We start from the raw sequence: 15,073 nt of genomic DNA, 5'->3' as shown, positions 1-15,073 counted from the left end.
GTCTCTCTGTGTCTCTCTGTGTCTCTCTGTGTCTCTCTGTGTCTCTCTGTGTGTGCCACTTTGACGAAACAGAAAGTCTTCACCTTCCCACAGGTGCTGAGCTCCCATGTGGTTCCAAAGGCGCTTGATTTGTGACAAAAAGATGGGCAACACTTCGATCTGCACTGCCATCAGGTCGACTGAGATGCGTGTGTTTCTAACAGTATTGTCTATGTATGCGTGTTCCTCCACAGAGGTGCTGGACAGCATGGCCAGGTTCCGGGCTCTAGGTGTGTGGAACTACACCATGGCGACTCTAGCAGAACACGAGAGGGTTCTGTATGTAGGAGCTAGAGAGGCCCTGTTCGCCCTGGACCCTAACGACATCAGCAAACAGCTACGACCTCAGGTAACTACACACACACCCCCCAGCGCGGCGGGCACCAACGACAGCTGCGACCTTAACCCTACAGACAGCTTCTTGTGCAACGTTCCTTCACTTTGTTGCGTGGCAGTAAAGTTTCCTGATTCCGATGCCGTCTGTTCAGGGGTGGAGGGGGGAACAAGGCTATTACATGATTATGGGAACGTTAATCAGTGTAATTAGCCTCGTACAATAAAGGCTCGATAAAATGTCTTAAGATGCCTCTGTCCCCTCTCATCTCATATCCCACTCAGACATATACCAGCACTGTGGGGATTGTTATCTGATTAAACTTTCTAATTAGCATGAATTGGACTACTGTGTGACTGACGATGAACATGCAACAGTTCTGTGTTGTGAGCAGCCCAGTAATACGCAGCCCACCTGTTCGCTGCTGCTCTGTCTACCAAGTGTAGAGGGATGATCGGGCCACTGGATGCCACCTGCCCCACTGACTTCACTCTGCACCTATCTCAACATCTGCCTTCTCATTCTGTTATCCATCTCTCTCTCTCCTCCCGCTGTCTCTAAATCCCATCTCTCTCTATCTGTCTCTCTTTCTCTCTCATCCAACTCCTTTCTATCTGTCACTGTTGCCGTCTCTCTCGTCCACTCATCTCTCTCTCTCTCACACACACACATCCCTCCCTCTAATTCTCTCTCTCCCTTTCTCTCCCTCTCTCTCTCTCTCTCTCTCTCTCTCTATATGTATATATATATATATTTCTCTCTCTCTCTATATGTATATATATATATATATATATATTTCTCTCTCTCTCTCTATATGTATATATATATATATATATATATTTCTCTCTCTCTCTCTATTTCTCTCTCTCTCTCAGATTGACTGGCCAGCACCAAAGGAGAATAAGAAAGAGTGTGCCACCAAGGGCAAGAACAACCAGGTACATATCCTAAAAGTTTCTGTTTACATTTGAGTACCCCTTTAGACTGAGTACCACCTTAGACTGAGTACCACCTTAGACTGAGTACCCCTTTAGACTGAGTACCCCTTTAGACTGAGTACCCCTTTAGACTGAGTACCCCTTTAGACTGAGTACCACCTTAGACTGAGTACCACCTTAGACTGAGTACCACCTTAGACTGAGTACTACCTTAGACTGAGTACCCCTTTAGACTGAGTACCCCTTTAGACTGAGTACCCCTTTAGACTGAGTACCACCTTAGACTGAGTACCACCTTAGACTGAGTACCACCTTAGACTGAGTACCACCTTAGACTGAGTACCCCTTTAGACTGAGTACCCCTTTAGACTGAGTACGCCTTTAGACTGAGTACCACCTTAGACTGAGTACCCCTTTAGACTGAGTACCCCTTTAGACTGAGTACCCCTTTAGACTGAGTACCACCTTAGACTGAGTACCCCTTTAGACTGAGTACCCCTTTAGACTGAGTACCCCTTTAGACTGAGTACCACCTTAGACTGAGTACCACCTTAGACTGAGTACCACCTTAGACTGAGTACCCCTTTAGACCGAGTACCACCTTAGACTGAGTACCCCTTTAGACCGAGTACCACCTTAGACTGTGTACCACCTTAGACTGAGTACCCCTTTAGACTGAGTACTAGAGGCCGACCGATTATGATCTTTCAACGTCGATACCGATTATTGGGGGAACGGAAAAGGCCGATACCGTTTAATCGGCCGATTGTTTTCCCCAATTATTTTATTTATTTGTAATAATGACAATTACAACAATACTGAATGAACACGTATTTTAACTTATTATAATACATCAATAAAATCAATCTAGCCTCAAATAAATAATGAAACATGTTCAATTTGTTTTAAATAATGCAAAAACAAAGTGTTGGAGAAGAAAGTAAAAGTGCAATATGTGCCATGTAAAAAAGCTAACGTTTAAGTGCCTTGCTCAGAACATGGGAACATATGAAAGCTGGTGGTTCCTTTTAACATGAGTCTTCAATATTCCCAGGTAAGAAGTTTTAGGTTGTAGTTATTATAGGAATTATAGGACTACTTCTCTCTATACGATTTGTATGTCATATACCTTTGACTATTGGATGTTTTTATAGGCACTTTAGTATTACCAGTGTAACAGTATAGCTTCCGTCCCTCTCCTCGCTCCTACCTGGGCTCAAACCAGCAACACATCGACAACAGCCACCCTCGAAGCAGCGTTACCCATGTAGAGCAAGGGAAACAACTACTCCAAGTCTCAGAGCGAGTGACGTTTCAAACGCTATTAGCGCGCACCCGCTAACTAGCTAGCCATTTCACATCGGTTACACCAGCCTAATCTTGGGAGTTGACAGGCTTGAAGTCATAAACAGCGCAATGCATTGCGAAGAGCTGCTGGCAAAACGCACGAAAGTGCTGTTTGAATGAATGCTTACGAGCCTGCTGCTGCCTACCACCGCTCAGTCACACTGCTCTATCAAATCATAGACTTAATTATCATATAATAACACACAGAAATACGAGCCTTAGGTAATTAATATGGTCGAATCCGGAAACTATCATCTTGAAAACAAAAAGTTTTTTTCTTTTAGTGAAATACGGAACCGTTCCGTATTTTATCTAACGGGTGGCATCCATAAGTCTAAATATTCCTGTTACATTGCACAACCTTCAATGTTATGTCATAATTATGTACAATTCTGGCAAATTAATTCACAACGAGCCAGGCAATGAACGCAAAAGCAGTGACACAATTTCATGTTAGCAGGCAATATTAACTAAATATGCAGGTTTAAAAATATATACTTGTGTATTGATTTTAAAGAAAGGCATTGATGTTTATGGTTAGGTACATTGGTGCAATGACAGTGCTTTATTCGCAAATGCGCTTGTTAAATCATCACCCGTTTGTGGAAGTAGGCTGTGATTCGATAAGAAATTAACAGGCACCGCATCGATTGTATGCAACGCAGGACACGTTAGATAAACTAGTAATATCATCAACCATGTGTAGTTAACTAGTGATTATGTTAAAACTGATAGTTTTTTATAAGATAAGTTTAATGCTAGCTAGCAACTTACCTTGGCTTCTTGCTGCCCTCGCGCAACAGGTAGTCAGCCTGCCATGCAGGCTCTTCGTGGAGTGCAATGTAAGGCAGGTGGTTAGAGCGTTGGACAAGTAACCAGAAGGTTGCAAAAACGAATCCCTGAATCCCCCCTGAACAAGGCAGTTAACCCCTGTTCCTAGGCCGTCACTGAAAATAATAATGTGTTCTTAATCTGACTTGCCTAGTTAAATAAAGGTGTACATTTTTTTTTTTCAAACGCAAATCGGTGGCCATAAATACCGATTACTGATCGTTATGAAAACTTGAAATCGGCCCTAATTATTCGGCCATTCCGATTAATCGGTCGACCTCTACTGAGTACCACCTTAGACTGAGTACCACCTTAGACTGAGTACCACCTTAGGCTGAGTACCACCTTAGACTGTGTGAGCCGGTGGTTATTGCTCTAAATGGTTGAATATTATGCTTCAGTCTCAGCCCCATCTTTCCCCCTCCCACAGACGGAGTGCTTCAACTACATCCGCTTCCTGCAGAGCTACAACCACACCCACCTCTACACCTGTGGAACCTACGCCTTCCAGCCCAAGTGCACCTACATCGTGAGTGGCTTTCAATGGCTGATTCCCAAATGGCAGCCTGTTCCCTACTTAGTGGTCTACTTGTCAAAAGTAGTTTACTATAGGGGGAAAAGGGTGCCATTTGGGACAAATAGGGCCAACTTCATCCCACTCCCTCTGTCAGGGGGTTGTATTGGAGTTGTATTAGAATTGTATTAGGGTTGTATTAGAGTTGTATTAGAGTTGTATTAGGGTTGTATTATAGTTGTATTAGAGTTGTATTAGAGTTGTATTAGAGTTGTATAATAGTTGTATTAGGGTTGTATTAGAGTTGTATTAAAGTTGTATTAGAGTTGTATTAGGGTTGTATTAGGGTTGTATTAGGGTTGTGTTAGAGTTGTGTTAGAGTTGTATTAGAGTTGTATTAGGGTTGTATTAGAGTTGTATTAGGGTTGTATTAGGGTTGTATTAGAGTTGTATTAGAGTTGTATTAGAATTGTATTAGGGTTGTATTAGGGTTGTATTAGAGTTGTATTAGGGTTGTATTAGGGTTGTATTAGAGTTGTATTAGAATTGTATTAGGGTTGTATTAGAGTTGTATTAGGGTTGCATTAGAGTTGTATTAGAATTGTATTAGAGTTGTATTAGAGTTGTATTAGGGTTGCATTAGAGTTGTATTAGAGTTGTATTAGAGTTGAGCTGTCCTTGTGGTGGCTTCACAGCTAGCAGCACCACTGACATGGTGTCATGTCTCGTATATTCTATCTCCACGCCTCCACACCACATCCTCCCTAAGGCTGAATCCTCTGTGTCAACGGAAAGAGTATTCAATGCCAACGAGGCTGTGGTATCTGGCTCTACATGCGTTTGTAACGGTGATATGATAAGACAGTGTGGTGGATGCAGGGAGCGAGGACTGTGGCTCCTGTTACAAATGTTGTCACGGACAGACAGAGCCCGGAGCTGTGTTAGTCGACACAGACCACTGACCACCTCTGTATCTCCGCAGAATGCAGACCACTTTAGTCTCAACCCTGGCTCCCTTGAGGATGGGAAGGGCAAGTGTCCCTACGACCCAGCCAAGGGCCACACAGGCCTTATAGTGGGTAGGTCATCTATTCTGTTTTATTCAAATGTATTCTGTTTTATTCTATTTATTCTGTTCTATTATATTCTATGTGTAACTGTTCTCTAATTGTGCCTATCCTGCCTGTCTCTGTGTCTCTCAGACAAGGAGCTGTATTCAGCCACACTGAACAACTTCCTGGGTACTGAGCCTGTGATCCTGAGGAACCTGGGACAGCAACACTACAGCATGAAGAGTGAATACCTGCCGGCCTGGCTCAACGGTGAGAGAGGGAGAGAGAGGAGAGAGAGTTTCCCATGCCAATAATGCAATTGAATTGGGAGAGAGCGAGAGAAACAGAGAGAGAGGAGAGAGAGTTTCCCATGCCAATAATGCAATTTAATTGGGAGAGAGAGAGAGAGGAGAGAGAGAGAGAGTTTCCCATGCCAATAATGCAATTGAATTGAGAGAGAGAGATAGAGAGAGAAGTGATGGAGAGAGGGGGATGGGAGAAAGGGGGAGATGGAGGAAGTTAGGGAGAGGAAAAGTGGGGAGGAAGAGGGGTTAGATGGAAAAAGAAAGGGATAAAGGATAGTCTATGTATGGGGAAAGAGTTAGAGAGGGAGACGAGACATAGGAGATAAGATAAGGACTGGGTTAGAGGCTAGCTAATACGAGCAGAGAAGCGGTGAGATGGAAAAAGCAGGCGAGAGAGAGAGTGAAAGAGTCTGGTGGAGGGGTGAGAGGTGGAGAGATGAGGTTAGAGAAGTGGACGTGAGGGAAGAGGGGTGAGAGAGATGAGGGATAGTGAGAGGGTATAAAATTGAGACGGGGTTAGAGGGTTAAATAGCAGCGCATGTGACAGGGTTGCAAGTGTTTGAGTCTCAGTGTAAAAAGTCCGTGAGCAGAGTAGGATTGAGTGGTCTGCTTGTGTGTGTGTTCCGGTGGCAGTGCGTGTTCATATATCGTGTGGGTGTGTGTGTGTGTGTTGTCCCATCAGAACCTGACTTTGTGGGCTCGGCCCTGGTGAGGGAGAGCAGTGGCAGTAAGGAGGGGGACGATGACAAGATCTACTTCTTCTTCAGCGAGAGAGCTGTAGAGCTGGACTGTGACACGGAGCTCAATGTGGCCAGGGTGGCCCGCGTCTGCAAGGTAGGCTACACGCATATATGGCTCCACACACACACACACACACACACACACACACACACACACACACACACACACTGCCACTGGAACACACACACAAGCACAGCACTCAATCCTACTCTGCTCACTGACTTTTTACACTGAGAGTCAAACTCTTCCAACCCTCTTTTCACTCTTTCTTTCCAGTCACTCTTCTCGCCCGGTTCTATCCTCATTAGGTGTCAGTAGTTATCAGGAGACGTTGCGAGTTATGAGCTCAGAGTTTGCCATCCACTACCATTGCATCATACAGCCTGTTGTTTCTCCTGGTGAGGTCAAAGGATAAACCCTTTGCCCCTAGACTACCTCTCCTAACTTTTCCTCTGTCCCCTCCCAAGTCTATCAGACCACTCTTCTCACCCAATTCCATCCGAAAATGGTATCAAAAGCCATCAGCAAATGATAATGCAAGTGAACTGATTTTCCCCTCCACACTGGCATTATGCCACCTCTCCTGACTCCTGTCCCCTGACTGACTCTTGTGTGTCTCTCCCCTCAGGGTGATCTGGGGGGCACCAGGACCCTGCAGAAGAAGTGGACAACCTTCCAGAAGGCCAGGCTGGTGTGTTCTCTCCCCGAGCGACACGTCACCTTCAACAACCTGCGGGCAGTCTTCACCCTGCCAGGCACCGACTGGCGCACCACCACCTTCTATGGCATCTTCCACGCCCAGTGGTGAGTCACAATCACACACCGCCAGGGGGTCCGACGCGCCAAAGAGAATAGCCTCTCTCTCTCCAACTTAACTTAGCACTTTTACTAACACTGGGTTGGTGTGACTTCTTAGCCTACACTATCTAAACTTTTCCAATTCTTTTGAAAATATTATCTTATGCCCACAATTACAGTTTTAACGGCCTTTAGTCAGCTAACGTGTCTCCTCTGTGTATGGACCTTTTTGAATTCTGTTATCGTCTCCTAGTAGAGCACAACCATCATTCTATTTCTCATACAAACAGACCATGTAAAAAATGACTACAGAAGCAACCCATCTAGCTAATAACCTTAAGCCCGTCGTTTTGTTGCTCTCTCCTGTCCCAGGGGTGATGTGGATGTGTCTGCGGTGTGTCAGTACCAGATAGGGGAGGTGAAGAAGGTGTTTGATGGCCCTTATAAGGAGTATAGAGACGCGTCGCAGAGATGGGGGCGATACACTGGCACTGTCCCCAGCCCACGGCCTGGAGCGGTGAGTGATGGAGGGAGGGTGGAGGTAGGGAGGGAGGGAGAGGCGGAGGAATAGAGGGACTTGGACAGGGAGAGTCTGGAGAGGGATCAGAGCCAACAAGCAATGCCAGCCTGTCCCGCAACTAACAATGTTCCTTGTTTCTCCCTCTCTCTCCCTCTCTCTCTCTCTCTCTCTCTCGCTCACTCTCTCTCTCACTTCTCTCTGTTCTCTCCTCTCTGTCTCTTCTCTCCTTTCTTCCTCACGGCGCAGTGTATTACGAGCTGGCATAGGGAGAAGGGCTACAACAGCTCTCTTCAGCTGCCAGACGCCACCCTCAACTTTGCCAAGAAGCACCCTCTGATGGAGGAGAAGGCTCAGGCTCGCCCCCTACTGCTCACCAAGGGCATCAACTTCACCCGCCTGGCAGTGGACCGGGTCAGCGCCCTGGACACGCGGGCATACAACATGCTCTTCTTAGGCACAGGTAGCTACTGACAGGGCGTACAGCGTGGGCTAAGAATCTACCCAGCGAAGATGGTCGAGTTTGAAGTTGCCGCAAGATTCCCGAATATTTTTGACCTTACCACCGTTCCTAAGCTTAACCACAATGGAGGAAACACAATACTGACTGAGATCAGTGTGCTGTGTAAGAACTTCCCATACGCAACATAACAGTATAGGCCCGAGACAGGTCCCAGATTAACCCCTATGCCCACTAAAGATGCCCTTAACCACAGACGTAGGATCAGTTTACTTTAACCTCTAACCCTCCTAAGAAAACCCTCAAGACCCACAGTTTGCCTGAAATCAGTGTTCAGGTGGATTCAGGACAACTTCATCCTACTTCCATAAGATTGTCTTACGTCAGCGAGCGCGACGACTCCAGCTACGTGGCCATGTTGAAGACTGTTGAAGACTGTTGAAGACTGTTGAAGACTGCATGTGGCCTAGGAAGGACACTGCCTGTCGGGAGACAATGACTTTCATGAACAACATACAGTACATCCAACTGCAGTAGCTACTTCCAATTAAGTAGCCTACTACTTAGAATTCCACTCACTGCAGTGCCGTGCAGAGTGAATCCCTGACTGTGCCTGCGGTGTGTTGGAGGCCCATGACTGTCAGACTGACGATGGGCTCAGTAGCTTGGCAGGCCCCCTGCTGTCTTGCTTCACAGCACAAACTCAACGGGGCCCTTGGCACACGTACACACTGCCAATTGGGCTGCGGGCTTGATTAGCTATTAACTGCAGCAGGATGACAGCTGATGCGGAGAGAACAAGTCTGGCGAGGACTGTTAGAAACGGAGGATGGGATTGGGGGATTAGCCGAAATGCTCTCGACACAGCGAGAGAGGAGCATGATACGTCATGCGTGATACAGCATTTACGTGTGTGTGTGTGTGTGTGTGTGTGTGTGTGTGTGTGTGTGTGTGTGTGTGTGTGTGTGTGTGTGTTGCTGCTCTGCTCTGTGCCAGGCTCCCGTAGGGTCCAGGGTCAGTCCCTCACATTATCCATGACAGTCCCACTGTGGTGAGGGCAGGAGGCAGGGCAGGTTCAGCACACACAGCAGATCTCTGCTCATAAAAGCGCCATACACCCAGACAGACACACAAGGTCACACCGGCAGCAGCAGCTCAATTGCCTTTCAATGCAGGGGATGTAACCTTGCTCCCAATATTACCCAAAGAGTAAACTACAGTACAACATTCTGAAATGATATACCTCTCTTCTCATCCTACCTACTTTTTTTCTGCTTTCCGCTTTATCCCCTCTTCTCTTTTCCCTCCTCATCTCTCCTACTCTCTTTTCCTCCTCTCCTACTCTCTTCCCCCCCCCTCTTTTCTCTCCTCTCCTCCTCTAGCGGACGGCTGGTTACAGAGGGTAGTGATCCTCGGCTCGGAGGCCCATGTGATTGAAGAGATACAGTTGTTTGATTCTCCCCAGCCAGTGGATAGCCTGACCATCTCTCACACCAAGGTAACACTCAACGCTAAGGCCAGGGGATTTCCCCATCCGTACATATGGTCCATATAACTAGGCCCAGGAGTTTTCCCTGGCCCTACACCATCATGGACCATCACTAGGGTCAGGAGTTTTCCCCAGCTCTACACATAGACCATCAAGTTGTACTTGTATATCAAGCTGCCTCACACCACAGAAACAGGAGGTTGGGCCCTGCCCCATGGGCCGTTCTGAGTTTACTTACACATAGACCATCACTGGACCAGGAGTATTCCCTGATCATGTGACGCAACTAGGAAAGACTCCGGGCCCTACTCATCACCATTATGCCCTCACATGTCTGAGTGTCACCACTCTGTTTCACTGGCATTACACTCACATGCTGATCCTTATCTAATTAAACCAGGCTTTTCCTGGCCAGCTATTTCATAACAAGCTTTGCTCTCTAGCCAAACAGAGAAAGAAGAGGGGAGGGAAAACAAAATGTTATTGTAATTGAGAGCGATTATCCCATTATCTCCGCTGCCCTCTGTCTGACTTGTTCTTTTTCTGTTTCTCCCATCCTCCTCAACTATCTCTATCTCCTCCCTCTCTCTTTTTCCCCTCTTGTCTCTCTCTCAACCCCCTCTCTCTCTCCCTCCGTCTCTGTCTGCCTATGTCTGCAGAAGTACTTGTACATTGGCTCACGTTCAGAAGTGCTCCAGCTTCCCTTGGCTAACTGCAGCCGCTATCAGTCGCAGCCAGACTGCCTTCTGTCCCGGGACCCCTACTGTGCCTGGGACAGTGAGGGTCGCGCCTGTGTCCGCATCGACCTCCACCGCGGGTGAGCATGCCTGCCTCTCCCCTCCACTCCCCCTCTGCCCCTGCTCAGTGGTTCTGCCTCCCCCTCTTCTACCTTGCCCCTCCTCTGCCCCTGCTCAGTGGGCTGGGTCCACCTGTGCTAGCAGCAGCTCAGTGGAGGCCAGTAGCAGAAAGTGGAGGCCAGTAGCAGAAAGTGGAGGCCAGTAGCAGAAAGTGGAGGCCAGTAGCAGAAAAACATGTTATTAATGCCTGTTCTCTGTGCTCTCTGTTCCACAGGTCTACCTCCTCCCTATCCCAGGATCTGATGCTGGAGAGATTCAGCAGGGGCAAAGCCAAGTTTGACAAGCCTGTGGCCATCCCCAGCCCTGGTGAGTAGGAGAGAAACTGGACTGGTGGCCCCTTGTGGCAATAACTGGTCACTACAGTTGTAGTTTTTTGATAGTTATTGAATGGATTTGAGCTTAGAATTTAGTAATTGAATCAAGTTTAATTCAGTTGAGTTGAACTAAGTGAATTGAACTGAATTGAGATGAATTGAGTTCAGGAATTAAACATCTTGGCTAACACATACCCTCTCTCTCTCCCAGACAACTCTCGACTGAGGAATGTGACAGTAGTGGTGGAATCAGACATGGTGCTGCCCTGCCAGCTGGTGTCCAACCTGGCCCAGCCCTCCTGGCTCCTCAATGACCGGGAGCTGCAGCTAGGAGACGAGGAGACCGGGGGGCCACGCTTCGACCAGGCCCTGAAGGCTCTGGTGGTCCCCAACGTGATGCCGGTGCACGCAGGACGCTACGTGTGCTACTCCGAGGAGCAGGGGGTCAAGTTTCAGACGGAGCGCTACCAGGTGTCGGTGGTGGCCAGTTCTCCTGTGGTCATGGCAGCCCGGGCCCCTGACGGCAGCATGGGTCTGTTCTGGGTGCTGGTTATTACCCTGGGGGCCGCTTGTCTACTACTACTGGTGGCAGCGCTGTATCTGAGGAGGCGTCTGAAGCTGGCCATAGGTAAAGGAACGGAGATGAAGCCCCTGGAAAGCACCTTGGTCTACCCCATCACCCTGCCCAAGGAGCCACCTACCTTCGTGCCCAGCAAGATGCCCAGCGACGAGGACCGCTTCTGGGAGACGGGCGCCAACTACTACTACTCAGACGGCTCGCTGAAGATCGTTCCCGGCCACGCCCTGTGCCCCAGCAGCCAGTCTCACCACCACGCCCCCACGGCGTCTCCCAGCGCCATCCCCGGCCAGCCCATCCACTCCCCCAGCCGGCTCAGCCTCACCAACATCAGGGGCTCCGGCAGCAACGGCTACATCCGCCTCAACCTGAGCTCGGCCGGGGAGGATAGGGTTAGCGGGGGTGGTTCTGGTGGAGGAGGGCTGGGGCTGGGGCTAAGCGGGGGCGGGAACGACTATTCCAGCCCCTTCAAGGAGGAGCTGCGTCGGACCCTGCAGCAGAGGAGCGTGCTGCCTGACGCCAACCCTGAAGAGTCGTCTGTGTAGCAGCAGTCGTCTTTCTCCACGCCCGTTGTAATGAAGAAAAAAAATGAAAAAATAGACAACGAACGGCAACTAACCTACCTCCCTCCTTTAGAGGACGCCTCTCTCTCTCTCTCTCTCGACTCCACTCTCGCTCCATGCTCTCTCTCTCTCTCTTTTTTCTGCCAGTGCTCGTTTGGCTGACTCTGTGACTGGTGGTAGATGTTTCTTTTGCACACAGCATGTGATGTGACACACACCGACCCGTTCCTCAGCATCCTCTCCTGTCGTTGTGTTCCATACGCCACACTGACTGTCACACTTTACCTTCTTCACCAGTTTCACTTGCTTTCACTGTGCAAAACCCAAGCTGTGTAAATTCGGTATTTAAAGACAATTGAACTCAGAGAGCCTACACCTCAAACAAATGGAGAGAACTCCTTCAGGATAAGAGACGACCAACAACTCATGACAAGGTTGTAGCTTCAGGGCTAAACCAATAAAGCAAGCAGCGCGAGTTGACTGACTGAAAGATGGAGGAGCTGGCTTGCCTTTTTTCTGTTCCGTTGAGGACTTTTTCGCTTGCTGCACTTAACATGGGAGTAAGAAAGTCGATTTTGTATTTGTGAGCAAAGAGAGCGAGAGAGTCACATAAAAGGCAAAGGAATCCCAAAAGCATGACGACAATCACGTTCCCCTCTCAGGGGGTAAAACCTGGGAAGGAAAGAGTGGGATAAAGAGAGAAAATGAAGTGAGTTTTGTTTGAAAGACATGGGGGGGGGTTTACATGAAGGACAAACTCTTAATTAGACTTTCTCGGCTCAATTTGTACTTTTTTTCACGTTGTCAGTCTTTCCTCTGAGAAAGTCTTCAACCCCTGCCACATTGATATATTGTGACAATTTAAATTAAGACATTTCTATGTGTTCTTTTTCTATGTCTTACGGACTACGGAAGCGACAAATAGAGACCAATGGCTTTAAAGCGCCTCTCTGTGAATGAGAATGTGATGGAAGCGCGTACAAACTTCTCATATCCCTGCACAAAGTAGATATCTACCCAAATAACCTCCACACTAGTAAATACATTTTAGCACTACTTTGACAATAACTACACTACACATTTACACAAGTGGTTGATGGGAATTTAAACCCATTCTGATGCTTATACACTTCCTTGGGATATGGTTATGGACATGTCTGTTTGACATAATCCCACAACAGAACCTACAATAGCACACTCGCTTATTATTCAGAATTTCAGATGAGACAAAGGCATTGTTTTCAGTAACGTAGCAGGGATGGCATGGGGGAATGTAGGTCAACTCTCACTAAACTGTTGCGACTGCAGTGGATGTCTCAACAAGTGCTTTACATAGTATGTTTGTGTCTGGGCGGGGGTGCTGGCGAGTTGAACTGCCAAAAGGACCTCCCTCCCTGCACCGCCCTGAATGCCAAACGTGGTGGATGTACTAGTGTGTCCTGGAGGGGACGGAGCAGCACTGTACCTGGACACGCCCTTTAACCACTTATTTCCCTAAACCCCACCCACCTACCTAATGACGTCCAGAGAATGACCTGGCACCACTGTGGAAAGCCTGAACACAGAGAGAAGGATGGACACTCAACTGTAAACACACACTACCCTGTGATGTTGGAGGGACAAGCAGACAACAGATGGAAGATGGACGAATGGCCTGTGACAAACCAACAGCTCCAGAGAGCAATCAGAGGTCTCTCTCTCTCTCTCTCTCTCTCTCTCTCTCTCTCTCTCTCTCTCTCTCTCTCTCTACTCTCATCTCTACTCTCATGGAAGTGGCCTTGCATATACAATTATCACTATGTGTGCCCTCTCTAACATGTTCATTTTCCCCTTCCTGCGCTTTGTCTTCCAGGGCATCTGCAGGGACCAGAGAACGACACAAGACAAAGAGAGGAACAAGAGGGTGACGACGTTTCTTTCTTTCTCTCCACAATGTAGACTAGAGACAGCTGAAGGGGATGTAGAATATTGCAACGATCCCTGAGTTGAAGAGGTACTTACTTACTTGGCCATCATTGGTTAGTTCATCCTAGTGTTGCATGACCTTCTCTGCAAATGTACTGTACACATCTCCGATAACATGCTCATAATTGTAAAAGAAGTGTATCATGTTTCAAACGTTTGCCTACACTGATGTTCTCTAGAAAAAAAAGGAATAAATGGTTAGAGTTGTTAAGAACTTCTTCATGAATGCATCTTCTTACCACGTTTTCTTTTGCCGTGCCTGTTCACCTTCGGATAAGCCAAAGTAGACTGCAGTTGCTTTTTTCTCTCAACATTATTATTTAATTTTATTTGATACTTTGATATTTAAGTTTCAACAGTCCGTCCAACTTCACTTCAAAGAACTCTCATGTCTAGAACTTTCCTGCATATTTTATTTCGAGCTTAATTTTTTTCAGAAGGCAAAATGTTTGTGGCTGGTCAACATCCTGTTTACATGTCAGTAGTTATCTACTGAAGCATATCCCTGATTCCCTAGCTCATGAAAAGGTAAACAAATCACCAAAACTTTGAACGTCATAGAACCAACCAAGCACAGCAACCTCCTTAAAACCAAATGATAACTCATAATTTGATGATCTAAGGTTTGATACTAAATCTTAAATATTTATAGATGCCTTTAATTTGAAAATATGTAAGTTTTAATATGTTACCAAGCACTGGTTCAGACACTTAACCATCTATTATGCATCAACAGCTACTGGAGCTGTTAAGATTAGTATAGATATTTATCTGATTTGTCTACCAATGGACATTATGTCTGAAAAGTCATGAAACTGTCTTAAAGGAAAGTTCTCCATCAAACTCACAAAAGGGATGTTAGGCTAAGGGATGTTGGGGAGGCAGGTAGCCTAGTGGTTAGAGCGTTGGACAAGTAACCCGAAAGGTTGCAAGATCGAATCCCCGAGCTGACAAGGTACAAATCTGTCGTTCTGCCCCTGAACAAGGCAGTTAACCCACTGTTCCTAGGCTGTCATTGAAAATAAGAGTTTGTTCTTAACTGACTTGCCTAGTTAAATAAAGGTTAAATAAAATGCTAAAGCTACCAAAATAAATATTTGCCTGTGTGTAACAATTCTGAATATAGATAGGCTAGTTATTACAATATACCTGTCAAAAACAATGCCTTCCACAGTCTTCTCAAGGCTTTTGATTCTGCTGTTATTCAATATTATTATTGTTATATTATCATTATTATTAATTTCTTCCTTTTTGGCTTTAAGTTGCAAAGGTTCCTCTACCTGTTCGTTCACAATCTTTTGTTTGTTTTTTAAAGGATGTTAAGTAACTTATTTCGCTTGTACAAACATGTCGATATTTATTATCATTGTACATATGTCCTTATTTTTTATATGTGTATATATACATGAATAAAAGTAGAGATCTACCCAAA

General features: G+C 46.6%; 1 protein-coding gene across 2 annotated transcripts in view; it reads left to right on the top strand.

Annotated features, from left to right (window-relative positions):
• LOC115164303 (semaphorin-4C) overlaps positions 1-15,073 on the top strand; it is a 49,652-nt gene extending 34,579 nt beyond the window's left edge. For both annotated transcript variants that reach the window (XM_029716637.1, XM_029716638.1), the window contains 14 exons: positions 234-388; positions 1,249-1,311; positions 3,920-4,018; positions 4,986-5,082; positions 5,206-5,325; positions 6,043-6,194; positions 6,730-6,905; positions 7,272-7,416; positions 7,666-7,879; positions 9,259-9,374; positions 10,025-10,182; positions 10,437-10,528; positions 10,748-13,366; positions 13,529-15,073. In XM_029716637.1, the coding sequence (XP_029572497.1) occupies positions 234-388; positions 1,249-1,311; positions 3,920-4,018; positions 4,986-5,082; positions 5,206-5,325; positions 6,043-6,194; positions 6,730-6,905; positions 7,272-7,416; positions 7,666-7,879; positions 9,259-9,374; positions 10,025-10,182; positions 10,437-10,528; positions 10,748-11,658 (2,498 nt within the window). In that variant the 3' untranslated portion in view covers positions 11,659-13,366; positions 13,529-15,073. The remainder of the gene's footprint in view (positions 1-233; positions 389-1,248; positions 1,312-3,919; positions 4,019-4,985; positions 5,083-5,205; positions 5,326-6,042; positions 6,195-6,729; positions 6,906-7,271; positions 7,417-7,665; positions 7,880-9,258; positions 9,375-10,024; positions 10,183-10,436; positions 10,529-10,747; positions 13,367-13,528) is intronic.

Source organism: Salmo trutta, chromosome 27 (assembly GCF_901001165.1).
Source record: "Salmo trutta chromosome 27, fSalTru1.1, whole genome shotgun sequence".
In the NCBI taxonomy this organism is placed as follows: Eukaryota; Metazoa; Chordata; class Actinopteri; order Salmoniformes; family Salmonidae; genus Salmo; species Salmo trutta.
The sequence above is the reverse complement of the archived record's forward strand: the minus strand, read 5'-3'. Positions and strand labels throughout refer to the sequence as shown.